At 51.7% G+C, this 12033-nt stretch overlaps 3 protein-coding genes across 3 annotated transcripts; 1 reads left to right on the top strand and 2 right to left on the bottom strand.

Moving 5' to 3' along the window:
- Positions 1-4391: 4391 nt before the first annotated feature.
- BCR38DRAFT_339589 (uncharacterized protein) lies at positions 4392-6537 on the bottom strand (the record flags this gene model as incomplete). The annotated part of the gene is made up of 6 exons (XM_040855711.1): positions 4392-4574; positions 5005-5063; positions 5153-5186; positions 5301-5514; positions 5690-6136; positions 6230-6537. 6 exons carry the CDS (start codon positions 6535-6537, stop codon positions 4392-4394), a joined length of 1245 nt encoding a protein of 414 aa, XP_040717255.1.
- A 763-nt stretch (positions 6538-7300) lies between these two features.
- BCR38DRAFT_429802 (uncharacterized protein) lies at positions 7301-9183 on the bottom strand. Its single transcript, XM_040859992.1, has 4 exons — positions 9076-9183; positions 8417-9023; positions 8316-8371; positions 7301-8206 (listed from the first exon to the last, which is right to left on the bottom strand). The coding sequence occupies exons 1-4, from the start codon at positions 9125-9127 to the stop codon at positions 7674-7676; spliced, it is 1248 nt and encodes a 415-aa protein (XP_040717254.1). The 5' UTR covers positions 9128-9183; the 3' UTR covers positions 7301-7673.
- A 788-nt stretch (positions 9184-9971) lies between these two features.
- Positions 9972-11144, top strand: BCR38DRAFT_340215 (transcription initiation factor IIF, beta subunit-domain-containing protein; the record flags this gene model as incomplete). The annotated part of the gene is made up of 2 exons (XM_040855765.1): positions 9972-10745; positions 10797-11144. The coding sequence occupies 2 exons, from the start codon at positions 9972-9974 to the stop codon at positions 11142-11144; spliced, it is 1122 nt and encodes a 373-aa protein (XP_040717253.1).
- Positions 11145-12033: the final 889 nt, after the last annotated feature.

Here is a 12033-nt window from a genome sequence, read left to right as displayed (position 1 = left end):
ACTTCAACCCGCCCCACAGCGCTACCAGACCAAAAAGCTGCTCACGCACGCCGACAACACCTTATCTACTTTGTTCCGCCATTTCATTTATTTTTTTTCCTATTTATGTCAAGAATTTAGCAAGCGAGCCAGCATTTGATTTTTACTCTGATTTACTCTTATTCTTTGGGTTAGCCCATGTATCACAAACATGGGCAATATACTCGTACTTTTAGGGGGTGGTGCATTGGGAACCTGGAGGTTGGGGAAACACACTGGCTGAGCCAGCAGCTTCTTGTATAACGATTATGGGATCAGGACTTAGGCTTGTAATTTGGGAGTCTCACCGCAGCTCGGGAGACCTGATTTCGTCTTACCTACGTCTCGCACCACAAATCGGAGAGAGAGAGAGATCTATGAACAGGGCAATGCACGAAGGCAGGGGGGTTTTCCGGAGGAGGAAGGAGCATGATGGATAATGTCTCACGACAGGCACAGACAGTCCTCAGGGAGGACAAACACTGGAGGCATTGGCTGACGTTTTTCCTAACGACCACGAACGAATGGAACGATATGGAGAGGCTCGAGCTTGATCATCACAAATTTTTTTTTTGTTTGGATATGAGAATCACGAGAACGAGAAGATCGGCCAATCGACAGAAACGACAGCAGGGCAACAATAGTAAACAGCGCAACAGCGCAACAGCGGCCAAAGATGGGGAGGCATGGCTCCAGTGACCCAACTTTCCACAAAATCTTGTAGCTAGCAAACCAAACTGTCAATGAAGTAAGAGACAAAACATCTCTATTCTCAACTCCCCCAAAAATGCTTCCATATCTTCGCGATACTTGCTTCAAAAAAGTGATGTCCGATTGGGACCTTGAAACACCTGCCAATTCTGGCTCTCACTGCTAGTCAAGAATCTGACTTACATGAACCCACGGACTTACGGACGGCCAGTCCTCTCCCCGCAGTACTACATGTATGGATAGCGTTGATTAGATAGATTACCCACCCACACACCCACACGCACGCACCTTTATCCTTCTCTCTCTTTCGCTCTCCCATCGTAACGTCCCCATCCCTCCTTCATCTCCAATTCTGCAGCTGCGTCACAGGCAGATCTTAGCGGGGTGGAGGAGCCGTCAGCTGGTGTGCCCGACCTTGAATTCGCTGTCGGTAGGTCGATTGTAAATGCATGTGCGAGACAAAGCCACGCACATTCTATGCTTGAAGATAAGGTGAAATGGGTGGGTGATGCGACTGCCCGGAAGGGATGTAAGACAGCTGCAGAAGCATGAAGCAGAGCACCTGCATTGGCGCAGCTTTTCCACTGGGTTGGGGGATAACTGAGGCATTCTCTCAGAGATACGCAGCAATCTTGCCCACCACGCGAGGGGCGAAGAGCACTCGAAGCGTACTGGCCCTGGCTCTTCTGCGTGATACGATCTCGTGGCGGGCAGCTGGCGAGGTCAGGTTGCGGGGTATGATTCAGGTGCTATTGTAGTCAGGCCGATGCCCAAATAACAACGTGTCTCCTTCAGCCGGTAGGTAGAGTAGGCAACCAAGCAATTATTTTCGGGGTGACATGCCACCACCTCTTCTGCTCTCTAGGTATGTTTCAGAGAGGGCTTTAGTGGTGTGGTGACGGGTCTACGGGTTCTACTCAGGGCAGCTATGGTCTAATTGTCTGCGCAGTGGTGGTGGTGGTGGTGGTGATGCAATATTAGAGATACTCTCCTGACCTAAAATTCAATCACAGATCACAGACATGCATGTAAACACATATACATACATCCCTATGTAGCAGGCACCTGTCCTGCTTTGGGCTTACCAAAAGAGTTCGCATGATCCCAAAATGATGCCCTACGAAGATCATCCCAGAATCGGCGATTAGGTCCTTGGGCTTGTATCAAAAGACCGGGAATCATTCGTCATGATCATCGTGTAAGTCAGATACGTCTATGCCGATAGCCTGCAGAACGTCGGGGGGAAGATACCGGAAGACACGATAGAACAAGGGTGCATTTCCTGCGACTTACACCTTCTTCGATGAATGGTTGGTAGATTTTCTCCTTCGCACTCCTCAACTCCACTTCCCGATCTCAACTAAAAGTACTTATCTTCCCCAGGAACGCCCAACCTTGCAGAAGAAAGGCAGAAGACATCCGCGCCTCGCACGTACTTACAGACGGTTAAGGTCACTGGACTTCGCATCCACATTCCCCGTCTGCATTTACAAATTCCTCCGAGAATTTCGCTTCGCTGCGTAACCTGTAGATAGATGGTGCTCGCTTGTTTATACACTTTCGGTTCTGATTCGCTTACTTGCATTCTTTCGATCTCTTCGATGTCTCACTGGGTCACTCACTTCACTTCGCTGCACTCCCTCCGATGGTCGGCCCCTTTCTGTTTCTGCGCGGTAGTCATAAAACTCGCTCGCTCGCAAAACATAATACTGTACGGCAAGGTACAGCATAGATCTGTAATCTGTGATCAGCCAGCCAGCCCTGTGGCCTCCTGGCCCTGCCCTCGTCGTCTGTTCTCCGTCCACTTATCTGCTTGCATACCCAAACACAAACTGGCATCCTGGTTATGCTCATTGCTCCATGCTCACGCTCACTGCATACGGGCGTCGTCGCCGAGTACAGCCCGTACGTCTCACCTGTGCGCCTCCGCGGCTCCGGTCGAAACCTTTCTATTTTCTGCCCGCACACGAAAAAAAAGAGGCAGAAGACGGGAAAGACAAGGAAATAAGATAACAGTCGAACTTGACATGTGGCGGGTTACTCTATAAGGCAACCAGGCGGTTGCCAGGTCGCACCACCAATCCTTCCTGGTTAGCACATGGAAGCCATGATCTGAGAAAGGACGCCAGGTAAAAGAAAATTCCCGACAGCTGAACAAGCCACAACGAGCCCTACGTATGATCATGATCAGCACCAGCAGCACCGGCGGCCGTTACACGTTACACACCACTGCCCCGCCCCTGGAACGCGTATAAGCGCGAGTGACAGTTGCAGATTTCCTTCGAACCTGCTGCCCCCTGGTGGTGGTAAAGACGTGGATATTCGGTGCAACGTTTGAGTGACTATACTTGTTGCAGATAAATATAATTGTGCTCCCGTCTCGGTCTTGGGGGGGTATTTGTCACTCAACCACTCTCTCTCTCTTGGCCCTGCTTGTTCGAACTACGAGCAGTAAATGGAGGAAATAAGTTGCCGCATTGGCCCTGCATGTAAGGAAGTCTGGCGAGCTGCTGCTGCTGCTCCAACGCCGGTTGTTCGGCCGGTCTATTTTGGGTCAGGTCAGCGCTCTGCTCAATAGCAGCAGCCACGGCAGCAGACGCTCCCAGACTAGCAGGCTATCTTCGTTCCACCTCACGTCGTTCGAGTGGCGATGCACAGAGCGAGAGCTAGAGCCTTGGAGCCCCCGTGGCCGTCGCATTTTTATCGAAGACTATTCAATCGAACGATGATTACCAACCCAGAGACAGAACGCCCTTGGCCTTTCCCTTTTTCCCCATCCAATCTCAATCCCGGTACACAATTAGAAAAGCGAGCCCGACCTGCCCTAACCTGATCCCGAACCTCCGATAATGCAATCCAAAGTACCACCAAATGCCTATGATGCAGTGTGTGCCCCCTCATATTCTAGTCATTTGATACCTTTCCTTCTTCTTACCTCCTCCCCTGCACAATCCATCGTATGCAGAAAAACGCTGCACAGCGTCTGTCTATGTACTTGGAATTCCATCCATCCCATCCTGGGGCTACCAACCAACCTGGGACGAAGCAGGCTATTTCGCCTACGGCTAATGAGTGCTCGCTCACTATTTCCCCCCTTTGTGCCCATCCCTGTCGAGTGAGACGGAGAGAGCCAATGTGAGTGCCGCCTGATCTTTGTTGATTGCAACACCGACCGACCGGCCGGCCAGCTAACAGAAGCGTTGCTAATCGCCATAATGCTAGTCGCCCATGGGCTACTTCTTTTTTCCGTCCGGATTCTGCACGTACTTGTCCTTGTAAATCCTATATGCGCAATTTCTTCGTGAGCCAATGCCAAACTGCAACAGCTTAAACGCAAGACTCGGCTTTGAGTTGACGAAAAATACAGAAATAGAACATGAGGCATTAAAGCCAAATAGAAATGGCGTCAGATGTCCAGCGACTTCATAGGACAGGCATCACCATGGGGAAAGGAGACTCGCTGCCCCGGGTCGAACACGAGAAGTGCTCGTGGTTTGTCTGGCCTCCAATCAGGAGGACCGATCGCGGACAGAACCCATTGGTTGGGAGAGCAGGTAGGTAAATAGGTAGGTAGTAAGGAGAGGCGGCCATAAATCCAGACCCAAGGGTAAGGCGAAAGTCCGGAGGGCAAGCGAGGACCTATCAAGCGCGCCTCGCACCAGTCATCTGCGACGACCTGCAGCTCGAATTGCCGGCGCCACAATACACAACAGGGGAAACGAAACGGTTGAAAGTAAAACGGACAAAAGCGTCGTGAAACGGAAAAAGATGACAACGTACCAGGAATTACCCAACGTCTTGTTTCCGTTCTTTTCAGCCAACCGGTAGTACCTAGCCGCAGCGAACTGGGGGAAGGACATGGAGTCAGCCTCATGTGATCTTGGTTGGGTGTGCCGCAGGCGTGGGGTTGGTTAGGGGGAGGGAGAAACAAAAGAAACCAAGTTCCCGGATCGATCGCCCAATCTCGATTTAGGCAACTGGTACATTAACCTCATTGATGCCCAACGACCGAGATCATGATAAACATGCCACCCTGCCCAGTCCATCCCACGGGACTTTTCCGGCTCTTCCTACAGGACAAGACTGAAGCCCCGAGGGTCGAAAAGCCAGGAGGCCCAGCAAGCCGTACGACCCAAAGCAATGAGGCTCATTGTTCCCATGGGATCATGACGAACGAAACGAGGTGGTCATTCAGCTTCTGGCGGAAACAGGGCAGGTGACGCGTGGAAGGTGCTGGGAAGATGGTAAAACGCTTTCGTGCCTGACGTGACCTACCTTGTCTTTCTTGCAGCCGTACCCTTCAAGATAGCACCAAGCGACCTCGTTCATGGCATCTGGAACCGGAAAACAAGCTTGTCAGCCTATTGCGAATTTTGCCGTTGTAGGGGAGGAAGCGTCCCAGTCTTAGCTATCATCCACTTACCTGTGTCTCCCAGGTTGGCAGCGGTCTCGTAGTACTACGCGCAGGTAATTTGTCAGCCATATGTCCTCCCAACGATCGATTCATGCCGCAGTGTCTATGACTCTCTTTTCTCCCTCTCGTTCATGTCCCTATCACGATGTAGACGCACCTGCTTTGCTGCTACGGGGTCCTTATTGATTCCCCAGCCGTGCCGGAAGCAATTGGCCAATTCGAAAATGGCCAGGACGAGTTCTCCCTTGGCGGCGCCTCCCTTCCTCAGTCCGGCTTGCAGCGCCATGTTCTCGACCACGGCCGCGTTGGACGCCGCTGCTGAGAGGAACGTCACAGCATTCTCCGGATCTGGTATGCAGCCCCATCCGTGTCTGATAGTTGTCGAGAGTCAGCCCCGTACATGTGCATATGATCGTTGCCATTCAGATTTCGACGATGCTTGCCTTCTCCCAACATCACGGGGAATCTTGTGCCGGAGGCGGCGTTCTGCGTAGAGCTGGCCGAGTGGCACAGCAAACAGTGATGGAAGGGCAGATTAAGACTCACCTTAAGGCAAGACCATACAACACCTGACTCAGGGGATTATTAGCCCCGTTGGGGTCAGCAAGCCGGCCAAACAACTGGGTAGATTGTTCGAGCGACCCTTCCTCGTGCAGCCGGATCGCCTCCTGTATATCCTCGTCTGTCTGCTGCGACGATACGATGCCGCTGTTTGTTCCGCCGTGCGCCGCGCGGTCATTACTACCGTTCTCAGCATCGTCTCCCAAGTTCAGCTTGGCTATCTGAGGCGCCGGCGAGTGCGAGGCCGAACGACTGCGCGTCTTCTTCTCGCTCTGCTGGGCAAGCATAGTGGCGCGGTTCTCCCACTGCAGCTCGGCGACTTCCTTGTCAAGCCCCGACCCGTCAAGCGGCAGGCGGATCTGCGGCAGGTCCTCGGGCACGTACTCAGAGGTGCTGGGCTGGCGCGACAGACGCAGCCGCTGCGACAGCCGTCTCGTCGTCGACGCCGGCCTCATCATCCTGCCACCGTTACCCGCGCCGGCGTCGTTCTTGTCGTCGTTATCCTTGTCTTTCTCTTTTTTGAACCCCAGACCCGACTCGCTCTTGACCGAGGAAACACTGCTGCCACGCGCCCGCGGCTTGGACTTGAAGACGTCAAGGCTGCGGCGCGGTGGCCGGCCGCTGTCCGAGTCCCGCGCCGTCAGGTAAGCATTGTTGTCGTCGTCGCTCGTGTTTGATTCCGGGCCCGTCGGCGGGTAGATGACCTCCTGCGTGTGCGTGTCTGATCGGATGAAAGTGAACTCGGGCGCGGCAAGTCTGCCCACCGTTTCGGGATCGGTAGAGTAACCATCATCCAGCCGATCTTTCTTCTTGAGCATCTCACGGAGACCCATGGTTGCAGCGTGGAAATAAACGCAAGGTTGACTTGTTGATTGTGGCTGTCGCTTTGCCCAACAAGACTTGGATCAAACTGTGAGATCGCAAGCGGACTGACTGCCGTAGAATGAGGTAGTAAAAGTACAATACCAGGAAATACCGAATAGACCAACGAGTTCAATGAGTTTGCCAAGTTCGTCAGTCGACCGCCGTGCTTTGGCCCTTGAAGTCATTTCAGCTCCGCGGCCACGCCGTCCAACAGCGGGTGCAAGCGGGCACCCATTTTGTGGCTGAGCGAGACTGGGCAATGCAAGCAGTTCTTGCAGCGCGACCGCACCGTAACCGGTCTTGGTTGGACTTGTCTTTCCACAATGGGCAGTCAGCGCTTAGCAACTAGTATCCGTTCCTGAAGATTGCAGTGGCCAGCCAGCGAATGACCTTGTCCACTGGCAATACCTAACAATGCAAATTACGTAGCAGCTCGAGCCTAGATGCTGGTCGCTTTAATCAACGTTGGGGCTTGCAGCTGCAATCTGAAACCACTCAAACCCGGTGCCAAAATGACTGGCCCACATGTAGTGAGAATAAGGTGCAGTAAACGACATGGGAATATAGGACTAGTCTTCGTCTTGTCTTCCGTCATAGGCTCAGGGGGGAGGGGAGGAGGGGGGGGGGGGCGGAGAGTTGTGCAAGGTCGCCCAGTCAAATAAGGCCCGTCGTACAAATAATATCACTTGACTTGGCACGCCCCGCAATGGGCCTCACTGCAAGCGAAATGGGCTAACTAAATTTCGTGCATTTTTCAATTGTCTATCTTCCTATGCTTCTTCTCGTCTGTACGACTACCACTGGGGTATCGTATCCATACAAGTTTGGGACGAACAATGTCGTTGCAGGGTATCACTGAAGTGGAAGTACGAACAAGGCGGTGCTTCATACGCCAACCAAATGCAGCCATGCAGTTCTCCTCAAATTCCAAGCATTTGTCAAGTCATCAATATGTAGATGAATCAGAGCGTGGCTGCAACGGCTGTGCGACCTCCAGGCAATGAATGCTACAGAGACCTAAAATGTTAGTGCGTCCAGTTATCACAGGCGCTTCCTCGAGGGATTGCACCACCGTAATAGCTCGCTTCGCCTTGCGCTATGGCTATTAAAAGCCGATGTAGTCCATCTGCGTCGAGAAGTCCATATCCTCCACGTCATCAGTGCCGATGAACTCCTCTACTTCATCGGAATCTATGTCCTCACTACCACCAGTGTCGTCGTCGTCGCTCGACACGTCGTCCATTGCGTGATCTGCAGCCTTCCGAAGGACGCTTGCCCTTTCTCTGTGAAGAAGCTTACATCCTTTCGTCGTGCACACACCGGTGTTGGAAAAATCAGGGCATTCGAACACGTGGCGATCAGGACACTGCGATCCCTTCTCACAGTATCCATACGCTCCGAACGCCCCGCAGACGAGATCCGTCTGCAAGTGCTCGGCATGAACGTAGGGACATGAAGCGTTGTTGCACCGCCCCTTCGCGAAGTGCAAGCAAAGCGGTGTTCGTTCTTCCGCAGCGTTATGGGCGAGATCACAAGCTTCGCCGTTCTGACACGCATCCTTCACGAGCCAATCTCGACAGATGGCTACTTTCGTGGGGTCGTGGGTATATCGGCATAGGGGACCCTTGGGGCAAGAACCTAAATGGGGACAAAAGGGCAGTTAGTACGCGGCTCAGGGGGCTTACCACACCGCATCCAGCAGTGTCGTCGCAAGGTTGGCGATCTCAAGTTTTGGAGAAGACAATACCAGTCCACGAGAAGGTCTTGCACGGCACATCGACCTTCTTGATTCCACCAGCCAGCCTGTTTCTGGTCAGTGGACGTTTCTCGCCAACGAGAATTACGTACCGTTGGGCTCTCGCGATTCCGTGTCTCACAAGATTTCCATTCTTGGTGCGATGGAACTTAACACCTCCAATTGTGGCGACTCGCGGAGTGGTTGAAGCGGGATTGTTGGGTGCTCGAATGAGCTTACTGCCTTGCTTGGTGACCTGGAAACGAATGCCATCTACTGTGACTTCGTAGTTTGTGTTAGAAGAGCTTGATGATGATGCGGTGTTTGCGTTGTGGCGCAGATAATTTGCAAAGTGAGTTTTCTCCGTCCGGTCCTTCTGGAGCCGCTTCTGACGAAGAGATTGCTCGATCGCTTGAGTGCGATTCTGCGACTCTTTCTCGAAGACTGCGCTGTTGATCAGTTGAAGATGGCGATCCGTCTTCGAGACCCAAGATGGACTGTTCGCTTCGCTCGTGTCGGTAGGACTGGTTTGCGATTGACCGTTCAAGACCAGCGTCTTGTTTCGGTAAACCGGCGCGCGGCCACGACCACTGCCGCGGTAGCCTCCACGAGGATATGGGGCTGAGCGGAAGGATCCACGGTAATTCGAGCTCGGGGGAGGATGGTTCACAAAACCACTTGATGGGTCATTCTGCTGAGCCTTGTGACGATTGATTCGACCTGAAATTGTTCGTGAATGCAATTAGAGAATACCGAACCAAGTTCTACGTACCAGCTAGGCTGCTGATTCGGTTCATCAGATCGAGCTCCTCTTGTGTCGACATGCTTGCTGGAGGCTGTGGTGAGTAACAGAAATTGCCAAATAAAGATTCAGATGAAGGTGAAAAACTCGGCTAGGCTTATGAACTTCAGAGGGGTGGCTAAATAAGTACCTGGCGCCACCTAAAATTGCGCAACCTTTTTTTAGGTGTAAAGAGTGGCAATTCCTGATCAGGAAGCTGTTCACGTAAAGCCAGGAGAAAAAAAGAGAAGAAAAAAAGCTGATCAGGATACCCTACTTGACTCCTGTTTGTCCTTTTTATCTGGTAGGAATAATATTTCTTGTTCAGCGAGGGGTTGTTCCTCAGTTTGCCAACGGGATATTCAAAGGTACAATTGTTGTGGCAATGGTAGGCGCGGTTCTGCACGTGCCACGACTCTTGCAATAATGGCAACTACAAACCATGCTATGAAGCTGGAAGTAGCAGCAGCTCCAAGGGAATTTCGTACAGAATGCAGATCAAGGGATGTCCAAAATGAATATCAGAAATTGTTCACAACTCCTTCTCCCGTCCTTAATTCAAATCATTCATAACAAAGAAAAGACTCGTATTGACTGTGATCTTGTCCAGACACGAAATGGTGAATGCGGCTCCTCCCCACGGCAGTGTCTGACAATCTAAGATTATGTAATTCAATGTGGGTCTCCAATGCAAATGCATGCGCATTCTTTCCCCTGCGAAAGGCTGATGAGCTTCTTTCAAGCCTTTGTCCATCCTGCACATTCTGCTTTTGGTGATGCTGCTTAGCTGCTGCACATCTTGTCACTGTGCATCATATCAGGAAGCGACGTAAGGGCAAATAAACACACCAATTCTCAACTGCTGCAACCTGAAGCACTCACCGATCATGGCGTCTGCGGGTCGAGTCAAGGCAGAACCCGCCATCAAACCCGACCCTGAGGATGTTCGAATGGGTACGGCTTCGCCTGTCGCCTCTATCGATGACGACATCTACGAAGATGCTGGCGACCTTGAGTTCTACGATCCGAACATACCCCACGATCCCTACGGGAGTGTGTATTTAACACACATACCCAAGTATCTCTACGAGCAATGGGCCCAGCTGAAGGACGACGACGAGATTCAGATTGGTACAATTCGACAATGGGATGAAACAGATAAGAAGGGCCAGACACATACGCGCTTGGCCATGCTCCTCGATGCGGGCAATTCCACGCACCAAACTGTTCCTAAGGAGTACAATCTTGAGGTCAGGGATATGAATCTGCTCAACACCTTCATGTTTACCGAGCAAGACCTACCTGGCTACAAGTCCAAGGCTCAAGGTGCTAACAGTAATATTCCTGCACATCTTCGACCTAAGCCGCCGCAGCGACCGCAAGACAACAATGTAAAGACCGAGCCTGGTCGCAAGGCCCGATACCAGCCTTACTACAGGAAAGCCATTCCCAAGAAGACAGCGCTAGCCGGCAGATTCCGACATGAGCTGAACTGCCAGCCTGTCATGACGCCGGAAACAAAGCATATCCTGGCCATGAGAGCAAGTGACGCACTGAAACCCAAAGCTACGACGAGCATCTTAGCAGGAGCTAGAGTACTGACAAATGGTCTCATCCATGCTGGTACTGCGGCAGGCAACGAAAAGTTTAGCGGCTTTGTTGTAAGTATATGTTGTGTGTTTCTGATGCGAATAGCTACTAAACACTCACAGCGTACTGCCGATCCCAAGGCCAAGCCCAAAAAGGCGAACCAAGAAAGAGCCGCCCGTCTGGACCAGGCTGTCATCCGCGACAAGATTTTTGCAGCCTTCAAGAAGTACAAGTACTGGACACTGAAGGCGTTCAAGCAAAATTTGAATCAGCCCGAGGCCTGGCTGCGCGAGAACTTGGATGTGGTGGCCGTCTTGCACAAGAGCGGTCCCTTTGCCAACCACTGGGAGCTTAGACCAGAGTACGGTCAGGATGACAGCCTAGATGCGCAGGCCGCAGAAGCGGCACCCGACCAAGACGATGATGATTCCGAATTTGATGGCGATGAGGAAATGGAGGATGTAATGTAGTAGAGTGGGACACGCGTGCTTCTCAGGAGTCAAGGCCACAAATAGGAGTTCGGTGTTTGGAATGTATAGTTAGTTATACGATAGATGATACCCTCCGCATTGCCACAGGATGGGCCTGGGGGATGAGCCAGTTTGATTTGTGAATGTTTGGCTATACTGAGAGGCATCCCTAGCTTTGCAAGGCCCATGATGATAAAAAATTTGCATTGGAACATGTTCAACGTCCATGGTGAAGCAGATCTTCTCATATTTCTTAGTATTGCGCAAGCTCGAGTGATAGCTGGCGCCTGGTTCTCTGTATCATATGGAGACCCGACAGCCTCTGTCCTGTCATCTCGGGTCAGTGCAACCCCTTAGCAGCACTATTTATGTTCATCATCTCTGCACACTGGCTGAACCTATCTGCTTCCAGAACCCCCCCTCTCTCAAACCAATTTCACATTTTAACGAGAAATAGTGCATGAATTCAACAACACAGAACTACAAACGTGAGATATGGACTGGTTGAGAGCCAGAGAGGAGCAAACTTCCTCATAATCATCTTCTTCCTCCCCTTCCACTCACCCTTATCCGCCTTCTCCGCATTTTCCCTGCGCACCCTCGTCATCATCATGACCCAAAAGTGTCAGTCAAGTAGTTCTGAAGGTTACATCACGACGACAAGTATAAACACGTGTTGGTGGACAAGCTTCTTTAAGCGTATTGCAACCTCCATTGAGCAAGCAAGTTGTGTCATACGCCAAGCCCATCGACCATACGGCTGGAATACTCTGCCAGGGCCTCCCTTGCAACAGAAACGTGGATATGAGAAATAGTTATGAGCGTATTTTCAGCTAATGCAACGCCCAGCTGGCTTGAAACTATGCAGTGTCGCTTGTGTGTTTTTCAT

The sequence above is a fragment of the Pseudomassariella vexata genome, assembly GCF_002105095.1.
Source record: "Pseudomassariella vexata strain CBS 129021 chromosome Unknown BCR38scaffold_5, whole genome shotgun sequence".
NCBI lineage: Eukaryota > Fungi > Ascomycota > Sordariomycetes > Amphisphaeriales > Pseudomassariaceae > Pseudomassariella > Pseudomassariella vexata.
The sequence above is the reverse complement of the archived record's forward strand: the minus strand, read 5'-3'. Positions and strand labels throughout refer to the sequence as shown.